Source organism: Rattus norvegicus, chromosome 1 (assembly GCF_021556685.1).
Source record: "Rattus norvegicus strain SHRSP/BbbUtx chromosome 1, alternate assembly SHRSP_T2T, whole genome shotgun sequence".
Taxonomy (NCBI): Eukaryota; Metazoa; Chordata; class Mammalia; order Rodentia; family Muridae; genus Rattus; species Rattus norvegicus.
Window position 1 is genome coordinate 107058954 of NC_141534.1, and position 23585 is coordinate 107082538.

Below are 23585 nucleotides of genomic sequence, written 5' to 3' on the forward strand. Positions count from 1 at the left end.
ATGATCTTTCCCCCTTACACCACAACTGGCTTTAATGTCCTCTTTAATTCCCAAGGTTGGAAATTTAAGTCGTCTTGGCTAGTCTTGACTCTAGAACCACCATCCTGGTGCTCCTCCACTTTCACTTTAGTCAGGTCCTAAGTCAAGAAGTTCCCGGGGTTGGGGATTTAGCTCAGTGGTAGAGCACTTGCCTAGCAAGCACAAGGCCCTGGGTTCGGTCCCCAGCTCCGAAAAAAAAGAAAAAAAAAAAAAAGTTCCCTTCAGTTTGTCTGAGTCCGTCTTTCCTAGCATTCCCAGTGTTTATGACAAGAAACTTGGGTATTTCTATATTCTGGTTTCAAAGAAAATGGCCCCCATAGGCCTATAGGGAGTGGTTCTATTAGGAGGTGTGGCCTTGTCGGAGGGCTGAGTTTTGAGCTCTCCAATGCTCAAGCTCTGTCTTGTGGCTCTCTTCCTGTTGCCTTCAAATGTGGAACTCTCAGCTACCTCCAGCACCATGTCCTCCTGCACACTGCCATGCTTCCAACCATGACAATGAAGGAAACCTCTAAAACTTTAACCCAACCCCAATTAAATGTTTTTTTTGTTTGTTTGTTTGTTTTTGCCTTTTGGTAGAGAATTGCTGTGGTAATTGTGTCTCTTCATAGCAATAAAACCCTCCTAAATCCATCTACTGAATTATCTGAGATAGGGTTTCTCTGTGTAGCTCTAGATGTCTTAGAAGTCACTCCAAAGATCAGGCTGGCCTAGAACTTATATCTGCCTGCCTCTGTCACCATGCCACTCACCTACAGTTATTCCCCCTCAGAGTGGGGTGTGGTGGCATAACTTTAATCCCAGTACTCAGGAGGTGGCTATGAGGCCAGACTGGTCTACATAACAAGTCCTAGACAGCCAGGCCTACATAGAAATGGTCACAAAAACAAGAACATAAATTGCCAATCTCAGACTTGATAATTCTTATTCTTCCTGTCCTTCTGTTTTAGCTTTACCTCAATGCCCTGAATCTTCTATCCACCGTTGTCCTGGTATCCCACAAGTCATCTTCCTAGCATGCCGAGTAATTTCTGAGTAGATGCTGAATACTGATGGCCTAAATCCTGGTTTTGTCTTCCTAGCCTTGCCTGTCTCCTAGTGGCCGCAGGTGGGCCCCTCCCCCACAATGGTGTGGTTGCTTACATCTCACCACTCTTCAGCCTGATGTGCTTCTAGGTGCTCTCAGGACCACACCAAGCAGCTGGGGGGGTGGGGAGGGAACACAGGCCTCAACACTTATGTGACTTCCTCCAGGATGTGGATGTAGTGGCTACTTCCCACTATTAAGAATGGTAAGCGGGCTGGAGAGATAATTTGACAGTTAAAGAGCACTGACTGTTCTTCCAGAGGTCCTGAGGTCAAGTCCCAGCAACCACATGGTGGCTCACAACCATCTGTAATGAGATCTGATGCCCTCTTCTGGTGTATCTGAAGAATGACAGTGTATTCACATATATAAATTTAAAAAAAAACACCCATCTTGAAGGCAAACAGCATGATGGTTCTAGTTGGGAGGGGAAGGAACACAGTATGGATTAACATTCCTTCCCCAAAGGCGGGATGGGAGGTCACTTAATCTTTAACTGAGAGAGCCACCACCTACCTGCACAAAATCAAGGCCAGCCTGTCTAGTGAGATCCAGGACAGCCAGGGCTACAGAGAAACTGTCACTAAAAAACAACCAACCAAATAAACAAACGACCAAATAAAAACAGTTCCTCAAACCCCTAAGGAAATAAATCCCAATGAATCTTTTTACTAAGCAGGACATGGCCAATTAGCCTGTTTCCAGTCTGTATTCAACAGACATTTTAAAATTATCCCCCCAGAAAAGACCATATACTTGGCATACATTTGACAACTTAAGGCCAGCTCCATCCTCATCCATAATTTCCGAGGGTTAAGTCCATAGTTCTTTGGCCCCATGCACTTAGCAGGAGCCTGTGTGTGGCATTGGCTCTCATCGTATGAGAGCCCTCCGCCCAAACCTTCCCTCCTAAGCTATTTCCTCCCAGTCCTACCTCTTAAATCCCACAAAATCCATCCAAATGGCCCTAGCAGTTGGAGACAGATGTTGAATGTGACATGTGAAGGCAATATTAAACTAATCAACTCCTGAGTAAAGGTGGCTCTGTCTCCATTAGTCTCCAATGGCTTTCTCAAGTTTTCATTGCTCCAAGCTTTCTGCAGTAAGATGCTCTTAGCAAAACCATAAGCCTACCTGAAAATGTGGGAAACACAGCAACGAGTGAAAGTCACTTTCAGGACCAGCTATCCGTGGTAGATGTTCCTCAGCTCTCTGGTGGTATCTATCCTTGGTTAAATGTAAAGACTGGGCCTTAAGCAGCAGATTGAAGTACTATCAGACAGCTCTCAATGGGACTGCCTTCAGCCTTTCTTCAGGGTTATGCCAGGCTAGCCACTGCTTCCTCAGGGCTCGCCACACTCAAAACTCTCCCAGCTGTCTTCCATCCCTCCAGAAATGTCAATGGCTGGCACCCTGCCTCTTTGCCTACTGTTCTCTCAGAAAGATGCAGCCAGGGCTTCCCTATCTCACTTGTAAAGCAGCTATGGTGGCCGGGAGAACAGCCTCTAATTCAGGTTATAACACACGCACTAGGAACAGTATACCAAGTGGAGCTGAACAGTATGAAGTGTAGTAAGACACCAAGTGCCCACTATCAACAGGAAATTAATTTTATTCTTAAATCCAAGGGATCAGAACAAAAAACCTCTGCCCTCAGAGGGCAAGCCAAGGTGGAAAGGCTAGGAAGGCAGACAGCAAGGCAGGAGCATGTCCACAACAGAGGCCTCTTCATTCAGGCGCTGCCTCCATCAGATATCCGTTCTCTGGGGCCATGTACCCATCCCCACCCTCGGCCTCCATGTACATGTCTCGACCATCACTACCTAGCCCTTCCAGCCCATTGTCCTGACCGCTGCCACCCCCACCCCGGGCCTCATCCCTGCCCCGCTCACTGCCCCGCTCCCCACGCTTGTGCTCTCTATCCCGGTCACGGTCTCGGTCCCGACGGCGTTCCCTCTCACTTCGGTGACTTCGACGCCTCTCCCGGTCTCGATCCCGACCCTTCTCCTCAGGGCCATCAGGGCCTTCAGGGCCAAGCTCTCCAGGAGGCCCATCATCAGGAGCTCCATCACCAGCTTCAGAGGGTTCAGCCATGTCGCCTCCACCGCCTCCGCCGCCGCCACCACCACCACCACCACCACCTCCTCCTCCGCCTCGAAGCTCCTCTTTTCGCTCCCGCTCCCTGCGTGCTCGCTCCCGGCTCCGACTACTTCGACGCTTTCGATCTCTGTCTTTGTCCTTGCTTCGCTCTCTGGATCGGCGCCGCTCATCCTTGTCTCGACTCCGAGAGCGCCTCCTCCGGTCCCGAGAGCGGGAGCGTCTCCTTTCTCTCTCCTTGTCTCGCTCTCGGCTTCTTTCTCTGCGCTCCCGCTCGCGGTCCCGGTCCCGGTCTCTGTGTGGAAGCGGGGAGGGGCCCGGCCTATATGAGGTTAGCACTGCATGGAAGGGTACCCCCTTGTGACTGCCCTGTCCCAAGAAACCAGGTGCCCAACCTTACCTCTCATCATATCGGGAAGTGTCATCTCGGCCTGAATGCCTGATATTCACATCTGCCCCACCTCTTCTGGTACCACCAAGGCCACCTCCTGTGGGCCAAGTAAAGGAACATGGCAGCGTTAGTGGACACAGTTTAAAAGGGAGTATCTTTTTTTGGTTCTTTTTTTCGGAGCTGGGGACCGAACCCAGGGCCTTGCGCTTCCTAGGCAAGTGCTCTACCACTGAGCTAAATCCCCAACCCCAAAAGGGAGTATCTTAAAGGGGCCTACACAGCTGACAAAAAACAAGCGCCTCTACTCACTGCCACAGGGTATATATAATCTCATGCCAATCATCTCCATGTCCGCTGGTTGTAGGACAGCCATGTTATCCAGCAAGGTTTTGCACAAAACGCTAGAGCTGGGGACACCTGAACAAGAACCTTCTTGCCTCCCAAGCTTGTCAACCTAGTCCACTACCAATTTGTACTTTGAGCACAAAGTCCAAAGTATGAACTTATAGAAAAGCTGAAAGTAACTAGGTTTGGTATTGCACCCCTTTAACCCATACTTCAGAGGCAGAGGGAGCCTGGCCGACAGTGAGCTTCAGGCCAGCCAAACAAAAACAAAAAACAACAAATACCAGAAAAGCTGGAAGACCTGTCATACCTAGGTTCCCAGGGAATCCTAAATTTCCAGCCTTCTCAGCTGCCTCTTGCTCGCATCAGTCAGCCATGTAACATTTACCTTGCTTTCCTTGTCTCTGTACCTTCTACTTCCCTGTCAGTCTCGAGATCCCTGCCCTGCTCATCACACTACACCATGCTGCACTGAACTGTTAGAGGCCATCAGCAACTCCACAACTGTTCAAGGAAAGCACTCCCACACCTCCCCAGATTCTGACAAGCCACAAAAAGACTTTAAACTTGCACAGATTTAACACCTGGTCTAGAAGGTGTTGGGTACACAACACTAGCACTAGGGAGCAGGTGGCAGTCTCATCTTCAGATGGGGTGGACTAATGAGCCACTGGGCCCCAGTAACTTGGCAAGGAAGGAGTGAGGTGGACCTGTGTTTCACATAGGAGCACAGGCAAAGAGAAGTCAGCCACATGCTAGGCTGTTAAAGTAGGTATAGATTACAGGTTAGACTACTGCAAAGCAGGACACAGACTTTAGCTGCTGGATCACAGCCTAACAATAGGTTAGGCCATTAATTATCAATAAAAAAAGTCTATAGCGAGAATTCTGTAATTTGGGTTACTTTAAAAAACACCGAGGCTTGGTTGGAGATGGCTCAGTGGTTAAGAGCACTGACTGCTTTTCCAGAGGTCCTGAGTTCAAATCCCAGCAACCACATGGTGGCTCACAACCATCTGTAATGGGATCTGATACCCTCTTCTGGTGTGTCTGAAGACAGCTACAATGCACTCACATATATAAAATAAAGAGATCTTTAAACACACACACACACACACACACACACACACACACACACACACACACACACACACAGAGAAATATTCTAAGAACATATTTTCATTTTTAATCCCAGATGCAAGGATGTAGGGCTGCTTTGAAGCAGCGGATTTGCTTCATGCTTTGTAAGAGGCATGGTTTTGCCAGCTGCAGATAAGCTTCTGTGATTGTATGACATTTGGAATTCTGGGAACTTTTCAGAGGGTATTTGAATTCTTGAGGTCAGGTTAGGGTAGGTTGTTGGATTGTTAGGCACAAAAAGAAAAGAGAAGAAGAAATGATATATCCTAATGGTGAAGATCAAACTTGCCCCAAGGAACTCAATGCCCCTAATCAGCAAGCAGGTAAGTGTCCTTTTCAACCCCTGATTTTATTCAGGGATCTCTTTTTACTCCTCTGTATCCCCCCCCCCCCAACTTATGTAGTTTTAGGGAGTTGAAAGGGTGGAAGGATAAGGGTTGAAAAAAGAGCAGGGGCTGGGGATTTAGCTCAGTGGTAGAGCGCTTGCTTAGGAAGTGCAAGGCCCTGGGTTCGGTCCCCAGCTCCGAGAAAAAAAAGAAAGAAAGAAAAAAGAACCCACAAAGTAGCCAAACATAGCTACAATGTCTACAGCATCTTTCAAAATAAAACACTTTCTGCACAGGAGGTAAACTCCTTCCCTCCACCACTCTTCATATCTGACTGTCACAAGTCCAAAAGCAACAGGGCTAGTCAAACCATAGCCTGAAACCTCAGAAACTGAGTTAAAACAAACAGCTTGTTCACTAAAGGCTAAGGCAGGAGAAATCACCATGAGCTTGAGGCTACCCTGGGCTTCACAGTTGAGACCATGTCTCAGAACCTCATACAAATAATAACAAATACCACTATGCACTACATGTGGGAAAATTCTGCACAAAGTTTCACATAGGCTAAAATGTCTCTCCATCTGAGTGAAGAAGGCTCATAGTTTATTATTTATATTAGTATCAACAAATCCATACACCAGAACAACTGACTTGTTTCTGAGACTTCATTCAGCACAGCACAAAGTCTCAAGAATTCACCCTTTTTAAAAGAGAACTGTGGGCCCCTGTGGTTGGGGTGGGAGGTTAGCACTGGCGCACAGGTGCAAGCAAAGCCAGGTGATGCTGCCTGAGACAGAGTGAAGCACCAGGACAAAGACCTAACCCAGCTCGGGCCTAATCTGAGGCATCAGCAAAGAGACTGACATCTGTCTACAGAGTGAGCAGCAAACTCTCAAAGTCCAGCCTCAAGGTCTTAATGAGGATCTACTGACATCACAACCCTTGGGACTGAGACAAGAGCCTCAGTGGTTAAAGCTCTTCCAGAAGTCCTGAGCAACAGTGTCCACACAGACATAAAATAAATAAATTAAAAAATTAAAAAGACCCTCAGATGCATTTCAAGACTTGCCACAACAACCCCCATGGAGATAGCCCATAACCACCACAAAGAAAGTGAGGGGACAGATGCAAGATCAGAGCACAGGCTGCTGCTGCTCTCTTGCTTCAGGTATGAAGCCAGGAGCTGGGCTGGTGACTCAGCTAGAGAGTGAAGAAGCGAAGCCATTCAGTGAGAGCAAGAGCAAAGCTAGAGCCAGTGATTCTCTCCAACCCACCCCATGATACCAAGTACACTGGGCATAAGGTGGCTGAGGTCAGTGTGGAAGTTTCCAACACTGCACAAAAGCTGCTGCTGGTCAATCACTCATGCAGGGAAGACCAGGGCATGCTTGGGTGCTCATGTGTAGGTGTCTGTGTGCACCAGCGTCCAAAGCCATGAAGATGATAAGAAGACAAGCTGGAAATGGAGGAACAGGCAGATGGGTTGGGGAGACTGAAGAATAATAATCTATATTCACAGGCCCAGGTGCCCCGAGGGCAAATGCACTCACCTAGCCGCCGGGGCCTCCAGCCCTTCACAGTCCGGCCCCTCTCCACATCCACGAGGACCCTCCTGCCATCTATCTTCTTGCCATCTGCGTGCTTGTAAGCGGCTGCAACAGATGTGGGGGAGGGGGAATCCCCAGAAGGTCCTCTAGTCAGACAAGGCTCCATACAACAGCATCCCTGCCCCTCAAACCACATCTGCACACACACACTCACACTCCCACCAGTCAGCCAGGCAACCAACAGCCAGACAGCCCTCTCCCCACCCTGAAGGGCCTGCTCCATCCAGTGCCTGATTCCTTTCGGGCACCCCCAAGTGCTATTGGGGGGCAAACCATTCACCCTGGCCTCCCCCAGCTTTCACATGATGGAGCAGCCCCCTCCTGCCAGGGTGGCCAAAGTTGCTGCAAAGAAACTGGAGGTTAGCTGAATGCTGGCCTCTGCTGTGGGGAGGGCTCCTCCACACCCAGGCATGCACCCTAGACACCATGCTGGGCAGGAGGCTGGCTAGGCCCCTCCACACCCAGGCATGCACCCTAGACACCATGCTTAGGCAGGAGGCCCACTGGGCCCCTCCACATCCAGACCACACCAGGTTTTTTTTTGTTTTTCATTTTTGGTTTTTCTGTGTGTTTTTATAGGGGAGGTCAGTGTGAGGAAACAGACATCAGAACAGAAATGAACAGGAGTGGAAAGACCTTTAGGAATTGGCAGGGATACAGGTGGGTGCTGAGCTCCCCAGGGGCCTCCAAGGACCCTGGCTGGACCCAGAGGGACATGTGCCGTGCTACTCAAAATCCCTGCCTTACCTGAGCCGACTGACCCTGCCACCACCTACCCTGGCCAGCTCTGTCCTCCAAGTCGAGGTCAATGGCCAGCAGGGCCTGCAGCCCAGCCTGAACCCTCAGGGAAGTTGAGGAACATAAGACATAGTGGGATGGCCCAGAGTCCAGGCCTGTGATCAGGCAGGGCTGTTAAGAAGGCCAAAAAGTCCCTGTCCAGGTCCCAGTCCTGGCCTAAGGGGCTGTGCTCACCAACCACAATACCCTGCCCCACCCCTGCCCACTCCCCCCCAATAACAACCAGAGGAAGAGAAAAAGGTGCCATTTACCGATGCCGGCCTTGCGGGTGTCCAAACCGAGCGGGATGGGGGGGGCCGGCAACTCCTGGGGGCCTGGCGAGGAGGCGGGCTTCCCGGGGGTGGGGTAGGGGTTGGGACACGGGACTGCTTACCTGGAGACCCCAAGCTTACCTGAGTACTCATACAGACCCCACACCCACCACCATTAGGGCAACTAAAGCTACAGGGAACCCTGAGAGGGAAAGACTACATTTCCCACATCATCTAGAAACACATGGATGAAGGAAAAAAGGGAGCCTCAGAATCTGAGGGATGATTTGCACCTGGGCTGGGAGACCTGGGTCTATCTATCCTGCCCAACCTAAACAGTGGGCCTCAAGGCCTCAAAAACACCTACTGCTCACCACTGCCTCAATCACCTTCACTAGGTACAGGCCCAGCACTCAATACTAGGGTCAGGTTCTCCATCTCGATTCCATGTGCCCTCCCACTAGTGGCAACAGCTCTGAGGCTAGCACACAGGGGACACACCTGGGATCCAAGAAAATGCTTCCCATGCTCCAGGAGGGGCCAATCGGCCCCTAACCCCAGAACAGAGTGAGAGGGGAGGGAACTTAAAAGACTTCAGTCAAATACAGGAACCCTGCTTAGGTTCCCCATCCCAAACCCCAGATGTCCAACCCAGAAAACAGCAAGAAGACCGTGTAATTGTGTCAGTCTAGGCTTCTCTCTCTTTCCCTCTCTTCCGCCTCTGTACAGATTTAGTAAAAAACTACCACACCTTCAATTGTTTTAAGGCCTGCTCCACCCCTCCCATACCCTGAACCCCAATCCATGCACTTTGGGGAGCTCAGGCACTGGACATCACAGCTGCCTTCTCAGGAGGCTCCCACCACACCAAGGAAGACAGGAGGGACACAATACCCCAAACTAGAAATCAGACTTTCCTAGACCACTATGGTGACAACTCCACAGAAGTCACAGGGCAGGGAGGGTTGGGCTGAAGGGCTCCACATAGAGCCCTGGTCCCAGGACACCCCAGCTTTAGGATTACCAATATGACCCAGATGTCAGAGGCTGGGTGGAGCCCGACTATGGAGGCAAATGCCTCTCCCATCGAGGTCCACCCTTCCCCTTGGGATCAGTGAGATTACCAGAGAGAATGTGGATGGGGGCAAGAGGGGTGGAGGGCACCCAAATGAGGAAAGGGCTGTGGGTAAAGGGAGACTGAAAGGTGACTAGGGTGGGAGGGGAAGCCTCGCTGTTCCTAAGCTGCCTGGCTAAGCTGGGCTGGTGTGCGGTGCTGTGATCTTACCCATGATACAAACCCTTATACCAACCATACACTGAGGTGTTGTAAGGGGAGCGTAAGCATCAGCTGCAAGCCAGCTGCGTGGTGGCTGCAGTGACAATAAGAACAGTCAATTAATACGGCGGCCCCTGGACACGCCGCAGCCCTGCCCACCCCCACCCACCCAGCCCTACCCGAATGGACGCCGCATAGCCTCAATGGGGCTTTGTAGCTGTGGGAGTGGGTACTAAACATGCCCACCAGATCACTGCTTGATGAGGACTAGGTGGGGGTTGGAGTGGGGAGGTGGAGGGTCGGGTGGCCCAGCCCAGTTATACTGGGGGGAAAGAGGGCTGGTTCAAAGGCCAGCTCGCTCCAACCTAGTGGCCCCCAACTCTAGTGGGGGCCTAATGGGGAGAAGCTCCCCAAACCCGACCCCTCCCCCACCTCCACTGGCCCCATACCCCACCCAGTGCCCTCCTGGCCCCTGAGGTTCAACGTGTGACACTTACCTCCCTGGGCTCACACACACGTTGTGGGGGGTTTGGTTTTTGATTTTTAAAAAACACGTATATAAATATATAAAAAAAAGATATATCAGAAACAGAGGGAGAAGAGACAATGCTAAAGTCAGGTATGGCAGGGGAGGGAACAGACGACGGGGGGAGAGGCTGGGCAGCAGAGGTAGAGGGTCAGAAGGAAGGGCAGAGGCACAGTACTCACAGTGCATGTCTCGTTCATGCTCATACTCGATGAAGGCATAACCACGGGGTTTCCCAGAGCGTTTACTGTAGACCATGTGGATCTGCAGGGTAGGCAGAAGGCATCAGCCACACAAGTTACAGGGCTGCCCCACCCACCCCATAACACAGGCCTTGGGCTGGGGACACACTAGTAACAGATTTATCCTTCAAACATCCCAAGGGACTCTCACTCTAGTAAAAGCCAGAGTCCAGTGGAAACAAGCAACACATAGGAGGCATGGCATCCTGCAAAGCAGGATGGAGCAGGCTGTGGCTACAGATCTATGGAAACTGAGCATTCTGATGGTGGATATCAAGTGAGGCCACAAGGCAGACAGGCATTGAGTCAAATGCACCCAAAGCAAGCCAGGGATGAAAAATGAACAGTGTGCATAGGATAAAGGGCCACTGTGGATGGTCCATGTTGAACAAGGCAAACAGAAGTCTGCCTGCCATGTGCATGCAGAGCCCAATATATGGGAAGGTAAGGAGAATGGAGGACCCAGAGCATTTAAGACCCTCTGTAAGACAGAACAGGGATGAGGGAGCACAGGGCCAACTAGGCCATGTAAGGTCAGGATGAAGCTTCTAAGCCCTCTCTCCATATATCAGGGACACAGAGGCTTAAGCACAGAGATACAGGATTCATAAAGGAATGCTGGGACCCAGGAGGTAGGGCAATAGAGTAAGATTTCTGGGAGATAACACCATTTAATTGGGCTACCGAGGAAGGACTGGCCTTTTTTGCACTTTACTACCTGCCCAAACCTGGATGGATATGGTCTTAAGCTTGCTCAGGAACCCTAGGACTTTTAACTCTACAACCTGAAATCTTCAAAAGCCAACTGAGATTCCAAGCTGACATGACAGAACCAGGTTCCACTGGGCTTTGGAGAGTGGGAAGGCACCATTTCCTGTCACCCAGGAACCAGGGAAAGGCCAGACAGCCCATCCAATGCCTTGCCCTGGGCTAAGCAGCTTGTGTCCGTCATGAGCGCCAGGTCTTACTTTGTCTCCCAGCAGAGGAAAACAAGACACAGAGCAGTTAAGTTTTACTTCAAGGCTTTGCACAGCATCTATGTTTTTTCTATTTTTTGTATAGACCTCAGTCTGTAGCCCAGGCTAGTCATTTTTTTTTAATTCATTATATATAAGTACACTGTTGCTGTCTTCAGACACACAAGAGGGCATCAGATCTTATTACAGATGGTTGTAAGCCACCATGTGGTTGCTGGGATTTGAACTCTGGACCTCTGGAAGAGCAGTCAGTGCTCTTTACTACTGAGCCATCTCTCCAGCCCCCACCAAGGGCAGTCTTAACATTATAAAAGTTTTACTGACTTAAGTCTTTCTAGGGCTAGAATTACAGGTATAAGTCACCATATTTAAATTTAGCATGTTTTCTTTCATCTTCTGTCCAGTATTTTCTATTTAAATGATTTCTTGAGGTTATAGTTACTTTATTTCCTCCCACCAAACCCTCCCATTCAAATTTTTATTATTATTTATTTATGAGTACACTGTTGCTGTCTTCAATACACAAGGAGAGGATTCCATTACAGATGGTTGTGAGCCACCATGTGGTTGCTGGGATTTGAACTCAGGATCTCTGGAAGAGCAGTCAGTGCCCTTAACCACTGAGCCATCTCTCCAGCCCCCTCCCATTCAAACTAAATGCTTCTTTTTAACTTTTTTCAAAAGATTTATTTTATTTTTTTTTTAAAGATTTATTTATTTATTATATATAAGTACACTGTAGCTGTCTTCAGACACACCAGAAGAGGGCATCAGGTCCCATTACAGATGGTTGTGAGCCACCATGTGGTTGCTGGGAATTGAACTCATGACCTCTGGAAGAGCAGTCGGGTGCTCTTAACCTCTGAGCCATCTCTCCAGCCCCAAAAGATTTATTTTATTTGTATGAGTATACTGTAGCTGTCCTCAGACACACCAGAAGAGGGCATCAGGTCCCATTACAGATGGTTGTGAGCCACCATGCGGTTGCTGGGAATTGAACTCAGGACCTCAGAAAGAACAGTCAGTGCTCTTAACAGCTGAGCCATCTCTCCAACCCCCTTTTTAAAAATTTTAATTGTTGTTACACATAGGTGTTTGTCTATCTCTAAATACAATCTGCTCAGTCCATGCATACCTGCGTGTGTGTTTTCAGGACTGACCTTTTGGTACTGGATAACCAATTAGTGTGGTTCCCTTCTAGTTCCCTTCTGACTGTTTCTCCTGTGCTTGCTTGCTCTGCTGGAGAAAGGTTTTTACTAACCTTGGCTATCCTGAACTAGGTATGTAGACCAGGCTGGCCTAGAACTCAAAAGAGATGCACCTGCCTCTACCCTCCTGATTGCTGGGATTAAAGGAATGTAGCCTAGCAGTATGTTTCTAACAAAGGGGCAGAAGCAGACACTTCACACTCAGGGCCACATGAAACATCCTGTCATGGGTACCCCTCTCTCTCTCTCTCTCTCTCTCTCTCTCTCTCTCTCTCTCTCTTTCCCGGAGCTGAGGACCGAACCCAGGGCCTTTTGCTTGCTAGGCAAGCGCTCTACCACTGAGCTAAATCCCCAACCTCTCTTATCTACAGCAATAACTTCTGCAGATTATACGACAATTAGTAATCCCTTAACTACACAGTAAGTTCAAGGGCAGTTTGGATAACTTAGCAACACATTTCAAAGTAAAACTGGGAAAGGCTAGATAAATAGTTACTGAGGCTAAGAGCACTTGTGGCTCTTGCTGAAATCCAAGCTCCATTCCTACCTTCCACAGGACAGCTAACAACAGTATGTATGTATAACTCTGGTTCCAGACTGAGGTCACTGTGCGCACTTGTTATACACACATGCAAGAAAACCTTAACAACAACAACAACAACAACAACAACAACAACAACAACAACAAAAACAAAAAAAACAAAAAAAAAAGAAGAGAGGCCTATTTGGAATAGTTAGTCCCTGTCTTAACAAACAAATAAAAAAAGTCTGTGAAGGGGTTGAGGATTTAGCTCAGTGGTAGAGCCCTTGCCTAGGAAGCGCAAGGCCCTGGGTTCGGTCCCCAGCTCCGAAAAAAAGAACCAAAAAAAAAAGAAAAAAAAGTCTGTGATCTGTAGCTTAGTTGGTAGTAATAACCTAAAAATGCATGAAGCCCTGTATTCAACCCCTAAAACATCAAAATTGAAGGTCATGAAGGTCATCTTCTCTATATAATGAACTCAAGGCCAGCCTAGACTCTGTGGGACAATCTTAAGAGCCAGGGAGAGGGCTGAGTTTGATCTCCAGGATTCATACCAAGGAAGAAAACCCATCTGAAGTGGCTCCACACATGCCAATCCTCTCCTCCTTCCCACTGCAATAAGGCAGTGCAGAGAACCCAAGATGTCCCCTCACATCTACATGGCAGCTCAGTCATAGGAATTCTAGATCCAATGCCTTCTGGCCTTCACGGGCACTGCACTCATGTGAATACGAATACATACAGGCAGTCAGGAATACGAAGAAATGGGTCAGTGGTTAAGAGCACTTGATGGTCTTGCAGCGGACACGGCTTGCTTCCCACCACTCACATGGTGGCTTATGACCCTGTGTAACCCGTTCCAGAAAACTTAGCAACCTATTCTGGACTTCTTGTGCACCAGTCACCAGTGTAGTAATACACTCAGATACAAGCAGGCAAAGGACACCCATATACGTAAAACAAAGAATTCTTAAGTCTATAACGCAGCAATTATACAGGGACTAGGGATATAGTTTCAGGTACAATGCTTGCTTAGCATATACACCTCTGCCCTGGGCTTAAGCCCTAGTCCTGGGGGCAGAAGAGAACAAATAACTAATTTAAGAGGTCTTGGGCAATAATTTGCATTAAGTTTTAGGCAAGTACAAACTGTAAAATTCCAACCAACTTACCACCCAAACACAGCCTAACCCCATAATGGGCTGACTTAACCTTAATCGACTGACTGCACATACACCAACTTACAGCAGGCTGAACACTGCAGAGCTGGTCTTCAAATCCACAAGGCCTCACCATTTCCAATGTTACTTGACATTAAAGCTATACTAAAGGAAATAAACCCAGGCCCAGAATGATGTTCCTAGGCAGGGAACCCAGCCGCCTTCTTCTCTTCAGGCCACTGCTCCCTCCTCCAAGTACCCCCACCTCAACCCTCTACCTGGACACACTTACTCTTTTGATGGGTCCGTACACCTCAAACTCTCTTCGCAGCTTAGATTCTGTTGTGTCATAGTTCTACAAGACATAAAGCTAAGTTAAGTGGAAGAAGCACATTGTTCCAAAGCCCTTGAACCACTCAGAACTAGACCCAAATTCTCAGTAGCCTAGGATACCCAGGACAGGAACTGGGTACTTACCACTCTAGCCACGAACAGAGTCTTGAAGGCATCGCCCTGAGCATTGGGATCATTGTGAGGGTCCCCTGTACAAAGAGAAGATCATTTTGAAGTAGACAGTGCCCACAGTTTTGGATAGAGGAGCAATGGATGGGAAGAGGCCGAGTACATGAAGATGGAACCTAGGCACCCCCGACCCCGAGAGAAAAGCTGAGTGTGATTTAGTAAGCTCGAGTACACCCCGTTTCAGGACTGGTTTCACTAAAGTTCAATGGTCTTTTTCTAGAGTGATTGACAGATGATGATAACAGTCTCCTGGGATAGCAAAAACATCAAACAGGATGTGGAAGACCTAAAAGTCACTTCACAACTATATACTTTGGCTAGCCATTCCCAGTGCAAGGTGAACTGAGCATTACCCAAGGCTGTGGGATCTCACTGGAGGAATGGCTTGAGCTAGCTTGTGACAGACTGCAACCACAGCAAAGGAGCAAACCTGGTACCAAACAGTCTCAGACCTCAGACTACAGAACCAGAGTCCAGGATAGGTGGGGTCAGTCTGGGCTACGAAATGAGACCCTGTCTCAAAAAGGAAGATAGTTAAGGATAGGTTTTCTCCTCCATTCCCTAGCCCTGAGGCAGGGACCCTGGGCTAGTGCTAAAAGCAAATGACCAGGAACTTCCAAGACACTGTTCCATTTGGACAAGAATTAAGTCTCCAGAAAAAAACCAAGAATCTATTAACCAATCTTTATGGGGTGTGGGGTGCTAGAAGCTGCACCCCTGTGCTGAACATTCTGTGCCCATCTTATCAGCCACCCTGGCTCTCTCATTCTTACAATCCTTAGAATGTAGCTAGAACTGCTAAATAAAGAGGTCATAGAAGAGATAAAAACACAGTTTGGGGAAAAGGTGAATGCTAAGAATTTGAGGCCAGTCTGAGCTACAGAAAGCAATGCTCTTTAAAAAAAAAAATCAAAATAAAGGGGGTTGGGGGTTGGAGAGATGGCTCAGCAGCTAGCTGTCATTCCAAAGATCTTCCTGAGTTCAATTTCCAGCAACCACATGGTGGGTCACAACCATCTGTAATGGGATCTTCTAGTGTATATAAATAAATCTTAAAAAACTTAAAGATCTTCGTCCTTCTCAGGATCATAGCAATTTGGAAGAACACAAGGCATGTCTAGGGCCTTTAAGCAGGAAAGCAGGGCTATTTCTTCTGCCTGCCTATGCTTAAGCAGTCCAGACAAATGGTCTTTGTTACAAATTGTGTTTCTCATATTGACAGATCACAGGCATTAATATTTTGCAAGCTTCTTCAGTTATCAGTTGTGACTTTCCCACCAACAGGCAAACTAGATCCAAAGAATCAGCCATGGTGGTAGTCCTTTTGATCATTAAGGGCATGGTCATGGGCTGGAGAGATGGCTCGGCGGTTAAGAGCACGCGACTACTCTTCCAGAGGTCCTGAGTTCAATTCCCAGCAACCACATGGTGGCTCACAACCATCTGTAAAGAGATCCGATGCACTCTTCTGGTGTGTCTGAGGACAGCTACAGTGTACTTATATATAATAAATGAATAAAAAAAAAAAGGGCATGGTCATAACAAAAGAGGGCTCTTCAAAACTTAAGGCTTTCAACTGCACCTCCACTCAAGAGATGCCCCTCAACATTGCTGACCTCATCCCACTACCTGTCCCTAGGCAGGGTTAATCCTAGGGTGCTGAAAATTGGGAGGAGTAAAGAAAAAAGGAGTCAGGTTGGTGAGATGGCTCAGTGGTTAAGAGCACTGACTGCTCTTCCAGAGGTCCTGAGTTCAATTCCCAGCAACCACATGGTGGCTTACAACCACCTGTAATGAGACCTGATGCCCTCTTCTGGTGAGTCTGAAGACAGCTACAGTGCACTCATACATAAAGCAAATCTTTAAAAAAGTTTTATTTTTAAAAAAGAAAAGGAATCAGTGATGATTCTTGTCCCCTTTTCCTTTCTCTTTGACAGCCAGTGCCTAAATGTGCATATGTGTCAAGGTTGAACTTCTTAGGACTCCCTTGTCAGGACCCTAACACAGAACTAGACTACAGGAAGCCTTACAGCTAGAAAACTTCACTAGGCTTTCCATTAGTTGCTGTGAAACCTGAAACGCCCCCTCTTTATAAGATACTCTACAACTCCACAACATACTACTTGTTTTTCATCTTGCAATGGGAATAATCATTCCTCCTGCACGTACAAGTCACCATGAGTTCATAACATGAAGGACATCAAGTGCTCAGCAAAGGGACAGAGTCTCCTTTAATAGAAGCTTCTATAGTTACTGGGCATAGATAGATACCCTACCGTACCTGATCCATCCTCTGCTCTATTTTAGACAGTACAATGAACCTGCTTCAATTACCACCACAGGGCCTAACTTAATTGATCTCTACATTCCCCAACCCAACTTTGGAATTTCAGTCACATCTCAGAGCACACTATGTTGATCATCAATGCAATTGAAATAAATACATTTCAATAAACTGAAACCACAGTATCATTGTTAATGACTAATTTCTAACTTCATTTTCAATCCCTCGACTGGGGCTATATCAGAATGAAACCTGTATACACCACATTTAAACCCCAATCCAGTCAAGCTCAATGTCTTGCTTAGTTGATCTCCCCCCCCTTTTTTGGTTTTTACTCTGGAAACCAACCTCAGATGATGAGTCTTTTGACCTCTTATTCCATGGTCCCCCTATTCCCTGCCCCCAACTTCTCCTTGTCGGTTTTTTTTTTTTTTTTTTTTTTTTAGATTTCTGGTCATGGGTCTATTCTACATAATCTCCCACATTCTTCAACTGATGCAAGGCAAACATGGATTACAGGAAGAGATTGGCATTATGCTGAGGGCAGGAGGAAGAATTGAGTACTTATCTTTGGAAAGCTCCTTTAAGAGAATTTGGGCTGGGGAGACAAGTGAACAAGACACACTAATAAAGCACTGTCTAAGCCAAGAGGACCCTGGACATGGAATGTCTCACTTTGTGACATTTAGCAAGTAACAAAGGCAGATCTTTATGACAAGCTAGGGAAGTTATAAATGGTGTTGGGATGGCTCATCTTAGTTGACAACTTTCATGACTCTGGAGTCAACTAAAACCCAGGCAGCTGGGCACGCCTTTGAGGGCTTCTGGATTCAGTCATCTGAGGTAAGAAAAGCCAACTGAGATCTGGGTCATACCTTTTGTTGGCAGCCTACATAAAACCATGAATGAAGAAAGTTTTCTGCCTGCCTGCCCTGACTCCCTGCCAGGGTCATCCCTCCTGCTGCTAAAGCATTCTCTCACTGGTATCAGAGCTACTTCTTCAGGATTCCAACACAGACTTTCCAGTGAACAAACTCTTAGCCTTTCTGTTGAAAAAAGTCATTGTTTGACTAGCCAGACCACAGCCTGTAAGACACAGACACACACATTTCTATCAGTGCTGTTCCTTTAGAGAACCGTAACATGGGTGCTAAAGGCAAACTGAGTAGCAACATCTGGAAACAACTTATATAGCTAAAAATCCATTTATTAGGGAAGGCAAAAATCCATAGGAATTAGGAGGTGCTTCTGTGGCTTGAACATGAAGTATGAGGTGTCTGAGAAAATACATAGAACCAGGTACACAAGAGCTAGAGCTCTGTGCACTAACTTACTCATCATGTGTACTAACTACCTACAAGTTCTAAAATATAGTTTAGAAAAGAATGATTCAACAAGGCTGCAGACAACAGATGGAGATAAACCTCATCCTGTGGTGAGTCTTTACCTACTGAATACCAAGATCACTTTTGTGAGTCTGATTACCAAGTACTACTTAATCCCTCCTTATCTGGGTGTAGTATCTCCAATTCCAAGCTCAGGGAGCTGGAGATATGGTCAGGATCAAATGGCCAGATCACCCCATGCCTTACCTGAAGACACAATGGCATACGCCATGGTTCCTTTAAAAGAAAGCAAATAGGGCTGGAGAGATGGCTCAGTGGTTAGAGCACTGACTGCTCTTCCAGAGGTCATGAGTTCAATTCCCAGCAACCACATGGTGGCTCACAACCATCTGTAATGAGATCTGGTGCCCTCTTCTGGCCTGCAGTCACATATGCAGGCAGAATGCTGTACATAAAATAAATAAATAAATCTTAAAAAAAAAAAAAAGAGAAAGAAAGAAAGCAAATGACTGAGGTCTCCCTACATGTCAAAAGCATAAACCGACTGGAGATGGAGAGATGTCTCAGTAGTTAAGAGCACTGGTTGCTCTTTCCAGAAGGCTGGAGTTTGATCACCAGCAGCCACATAGTAACTCCTAACTATCCAACTACAGTTCCAGGAAATCCTATGCCCTCTTCTAATCTTCCACATGCAGGTAGGCAGAAAATCCATGCTTATAAAAAATAAAATAAAACATACAAGTAATGTAAGAAGAAAAGCCTGTTGGAATTTTCAACCCCAATAAGCCTATATAAAAACACACAATCCAGTTACAATAAATAATTATAAGCTATAAGCCTAGATTGAGCAGACCTAACACCTCACTAATTTATTCCCCAATGAGACTCTTTGCAACTTTCGGCATGTGGTTCTGCTCCATCATGGCTTCTTCCTCTTCTTCAGTCCTCTCTCTTCCCTTCTCCTCTCTACTAAGACCTCCCATCCCACCTTTCCCTTCCACTGTCTTTAGTGGTGACTAATTAAAATGGGGAGAAAGTTCACGAGATCACCTGAGTGATCAACTGCTTGTGGGGGACGGGACACCCCTCTTGAGGAAACTGAATTAACATCAAAATCATCAGGACAACCCACAACAGCCTTATACAAGTGCAGTGCCTGGCAAGTGGTTGCTAGGAAGGTGAGCCAACTCTGCTTCTCAAGCTCCCAGAAGAGACACACATGTGACCTGGGAAGAGGAGCAAAATGAGAATGGAGGGGAACACTGCTAGGAAGGAGAACCTTACACATTTTCAGCTCTGTCTCCACTTCCTGCTGTCGCCGTTCAATTTTTTCCCGTCTCTGCCAGTAGAAAAAAGAAGCAAAGTGAGTGTACCCAGAAGTACCTCGATGTCAGGAACCATTTGGAAAAAAGTAGCTAAAAAAATACAACACAAAACCAAACAAACAAACAAAAAACCCACACAAAAACAAAAAAACAAAACAACAAACACTAAGAGGTAAAAACAACATACCTTTCTCTCCATGCGTTCTTCCCGGGTTTCTGCCCTTGTTGGAGGAGGGGCATCTCGAGGGTCCTAGGAACAAGAAAGGTGACAGAGAATGGTGATGGAAAAATAGCAAGGAGTAGAAGGAAGACTCTCAGTATCTTCCATACACAAACGCCACACGTTCCCTGTATACTGACAGAAGACAAGAGGTGAGGGCCCAGATGAGGTATACCACAGACCAATGCTGACCAGACTGTTGCACACCTTTGGCGAGGTCAACATAGAAACCTCCTGCGTTCAGAAACTTCTGCCTAGTCCAACTAACTATGTCTGCTAGACATAAAAAAAATTAAGTCTTTTTAAAGGTCCTTTTTAAAAAACAAACATAGAAACAATCTTTGGTATTTACCCAAAGCATCAATTGCTGGGCATGGTGGCACACACCTTTATCCCTGCACTGAGAGGCAGTGGCAAACTGATCTCTGAGTTGGGAGTCCAGTCAGGCCTACAGAAAAAGCTCAGGACAAAAGAACATCAATCTAAATGCCTGTAGACATTTGACATTTGTCATGATATAGGTAACATGGTTGTAAGGTACAGTACCAAAGCTACCTAGTTCCTTCCCATAGCCAAGAACCCTGTCACAGAGGGCCAAATGTTAGAAATATGTCTGAAAGGATGGTGGGCAGGGCAGACCTCCAAAGCAAGACGATCTGTAACACCATGGCAAGTCATAAAATCCTCTCCAGGCTCTCATTAAATGCTAATTGGCACATGATCTGCAAAAAGGGTGCCACTGAGCTGTACCCATTAAAGTAAATGTTTATTGGATAATAACATTTCTCAAGTGGCATGTAGACAAATATTACTGAAGAATCACCTTTCTGTTATCTAGTAAATTCTACTTTTCCTACTTAATGTCAGAATGTTCTTCCTGAGACATCTGGCTATATGGCAGTGTTTCTTAGGTCTGCTCTGAAGGTGGGCATGACAAACTTTCTGCATAAGAGAACTGACTCCAAGGAGCTCAAGTGACTCATATGTACTCAGCAAGTACAGAGCCAACCCCTAGCTCCTAGCCTCAAGCACTGCAGGACGCACTGCTCAGCCCCAGCAAACACTATCCTCTTTAAAAACCACTTTATTTTTACATTTGTTTATTTAGATGAGGATGTATATGTATCACTGTGCATGTAGAGATCAGAGGACAACATGCTAAAGCATATCCTCTCCTTCATTGTGGATTCTAGGACCAGAACTCAGATTTCTTGGCAACAATCACTTTTCACTGCTAAGTCATGTCGTGTATGCAACCCTGTCCTCTTAATGACAAACACAGACATTTACTGCCTTATCCCAAATCCTTTAACAGACATTCTGTGACTCAGCTCTCCACTGGTTTCATCTTACTGCTACCTCTTGCTAAAGCTAAAGCTAACCTAATGCATTACATATGATGTTTTCTGGGTTAGTGGTAGAGACCTAGAACTCTGGCTCTTTGAGCAGAGTAAGCGTAAGTTCAAGGCTGGCCTTAGTGACAAAGGGAAATCTACAAGACCAGCCAAGACTCCACGAAAGACTGTAACCACTCCCCCACCCCACCCCCAACTCCCCTCCCGCAGGACAAAACAACAACCCAGACAGGGTGGAGATACACTTGCCAATGTAACCAATCTAGCCAATAAACTTGGGCAAGGGACTACCATATCCATACAAAAGATATTAACTCTGTGAGGAAATGAACCACTCCTGGAAGCAATACCTGCAGCATTTACAAGACTGAGGAAGAGGACTGCTATAAGGTCAAGGCCACACTGAGCTCTACACACACACACACACACACACACACACACACACACACACACACACAGCAAAATCCTGTCTCAAAACTCAACCAAAAGATGATAGTTCTTCAGGTTAAAGCTCTTGCCATCAAGTCTGAAAACCTCAGCTCCTGGACACACAAGGTGGAGAGAATGGGCTCTTGCAAGTTGTCCTCTGATGTTCACCGGTTTGCACATACACACCCACACATATACAAAAGTGTAATAAAAAAATTAAAACGCGGGCTGGAGAGATGGCTCAGCAGTTAAGAGCACTGACTGCTCTTCCAGAGGTCCTGAGTTAAAATCCCAGCAACCACATGGTGGCTCACAATCATCTGTAATGGGATCTGATGCCCTCTTCTGGTGTATCTGAAGACAGTGACAATGTACTCATATACACAAAATTAATAAATCTTTAAAAAAAATTAAAACGCACACAAAAGCACGAAACAATATAAGAAACAGTACAAGTCACACGCACGCACCACACAACTAAAAAGGTTTTGAAGCTGAATGCCTCAAGGTAGCCCGCCCCCACCCAGAAGCCGAACACTCCCAATGTGCTCACCTCAAACTCTCGGATATATGGTGCAATGCCACAGTAAGGTTGGTTATGGTGTTTTTCATGTGGCAGCTTTTCCAGGGGTGGCAGGTATGGGATGGGGTCTCGGGGTGCAAAAAGGGCCAGAAGGTTGGGAGGCAGAAACTGTGTCATCTTCCCAAATCTAAGACCAGAAACGTTATGTTAGCAATCTTTATTTAGAACAGGTTTCTTCTAGGACCCCTCCACTCAAAAAACAAAACAAAACAAAACAAACAAAACAGGCGTGAGATTTCCTGGATGCTGCTATCCCCTGCCTGAAAAAAGGCCTTGGCAGGAGCTAAAAAAAGGAAAGGCTAATAACACAGAAAACAAAGAGGAAAAGGAGTCAGGAGGTGTGGGGCCCAGGGATCCTGAAGCCTCGAGCTCTAGAGGTTGCTCGCTTCATACCTTCAAGATTACGAAGTAGGGGTTTCAAGGTAGGCCATAAGGATAATATCCCGTAAGCCAGGGGGCCTCTGCGTAAAATATCTAGGATGCCAGAGACGAAAGGAATTATGGGTAGAGGTCCAGGATGCGACCAAAAAAAAAAAAAAAGGCGAGGAAAAAAAGCAACACACAAACCGCAAGGGCCTGTGGGTAGGGGACCGCAGGAGATTGGGGGAGGGGGGACTCTGAGGGAAAGAGAGCCTGAGTGCCCAGAGAACTCTGGGTAAAGGATGGGGAACGCAGGGGGTAAAGTCTAAGGCACTGACCCGGGAAGCGGGCCACAGCCCCGGGGAAAGGGTTCGGGGCCCCGCAAGGGTTTGTGGGTAGCGGCCCCACACCCCGTTAAGGCCACTCATTCACCCACTCACTCACCGCGCGGCGCTCTTCTCGGCCTGACGTTAGTCTCAGGCCTCGCGGCCGCCGTTCACAAACAAAAACTCCCGCTCTGGCTTCCACTTCGGCGGTGCCCGCGTCAGGTATCCACTGTGGTCCGCGCAGCGCGCGCAAACCAGGCCTCTCCTCGCAACCCGCGCGGCCTCAGCTCGCGATCAGAACCGGGAGTGAATGCGACTCGAATCCCTCCGCCTTTCTCACTGCGCATGTGTTATAGGAACCGAAAGAAACCCTCACACAAGTCCGGCCACACCGCGGGCACTGCGCACGCGCAAAAGCTATAGGCCGCCTTAAATGCCTAAGCTTCCGCGGCCCAGCGACCTTATTACGCATGCGTTATCGGACCTAAGTCAGTCTCAACCTCGCGCTCTAGCTAACCGCCTATGACCGCGAGACACTTACAGATGTTCCACCCTTTTTCCTTACACTTCCCGGACCTTCGACGCATGCGTCTAGGTAATGCACGTGCACATATCCTTCCGCAGTCTGTCAAAGAGTGCGTACCTGAACAGGGTCTTTGCAGTTATGTTATTTAAGAGAGAACTCTTTCCCAAATTTCTCGTATGTGCTAGCCACTATTTGGTCTGGGGGACGCAGATCATGACAAAATACTCTTCTCCTTCCTGGAGTTCACATTGTTGAGAGAAAAGATCCATCCGTTTGGTATTTTTTTTCCTTTTTAATGTGTTCTGTTTTTTTTTTTCAGACA

The 23585-nt window shown here is 47.2% G+C and overlaps 1 protein-coding gene across 2 annotated transcripts; it reads right to left on the reverse strand.

Moving 5' to 3' along the window:
* Positions 1-2710: 2710 nt before the first annotated feature.
* Snrnp70 (small nuclear ribonucleoprotein U1 subunit 70) lies at positions 2711-23039 on the reverse strand. 2 transcript variants are annotated; one of them, XM_087569328.1, is made up of 11 exons: positions 22750-22794; positions 22445-22525; positions 22022-22178; positions 19652-19714; positions 19424-19478; positions 14465-14529; positions 14280-14342; positions 10063-10144; positions 6973-7074; positions 3621-3708; positions 2720-3542 (listed from the first exon to the last, which is right to left on the reverse strand). In XM_087569328.1, the coding sequence occupies exons 3-11, from the start codon at positions 22166-22168 to the stop codon at positions 2852-2854; spliced, it is 1356 nt and encodes a 451-aa protein (XP_087425454.1). In that variant the 5' UTR covers positions 22169-22178; positions 22445-22525; positions 22750-22794; the 3' UTR covers positions 2720-2851. The 2 variants fall into 2 exon arrangements, with proteins under 2 accessions (NP_001386570.1, XP_087425454.1); NM_001399641.1 differs by lacking the exons at positions 22445-22525; positions 22750-22794 and adding an exon at positions 22856-23039 and having other exon boundaries at positions 2711-3542.
* Positions 23040-23585: the final 546 nt, after the last annotated feature.

Excerpts from the sequence above, each read along its gene's own strand:
- Snrnp70 (NM_001399641.1), bottom strand. The coding sequence starts at position 22,168 with ATGACACAGTTTCTGCCTCCCAACCTTCTGGCCCTTTTTGCACCCCGA. Across the intron at positions 10,145-14,279 it reads TGTACGGACCCATCAAAAGA|ATCCACATGGTCTACAGTAA; the intron begins GTAAGTGTGTCC and ends CCTACCCTGCAG. Across the intron at positions 7,075-10,062 it reads GCATGAACGAGACATGCACT|CCGCTTACAAGCACGCAGAT; the intron begins GTGAGTACTGTG and ends CATCTGTTGCAG.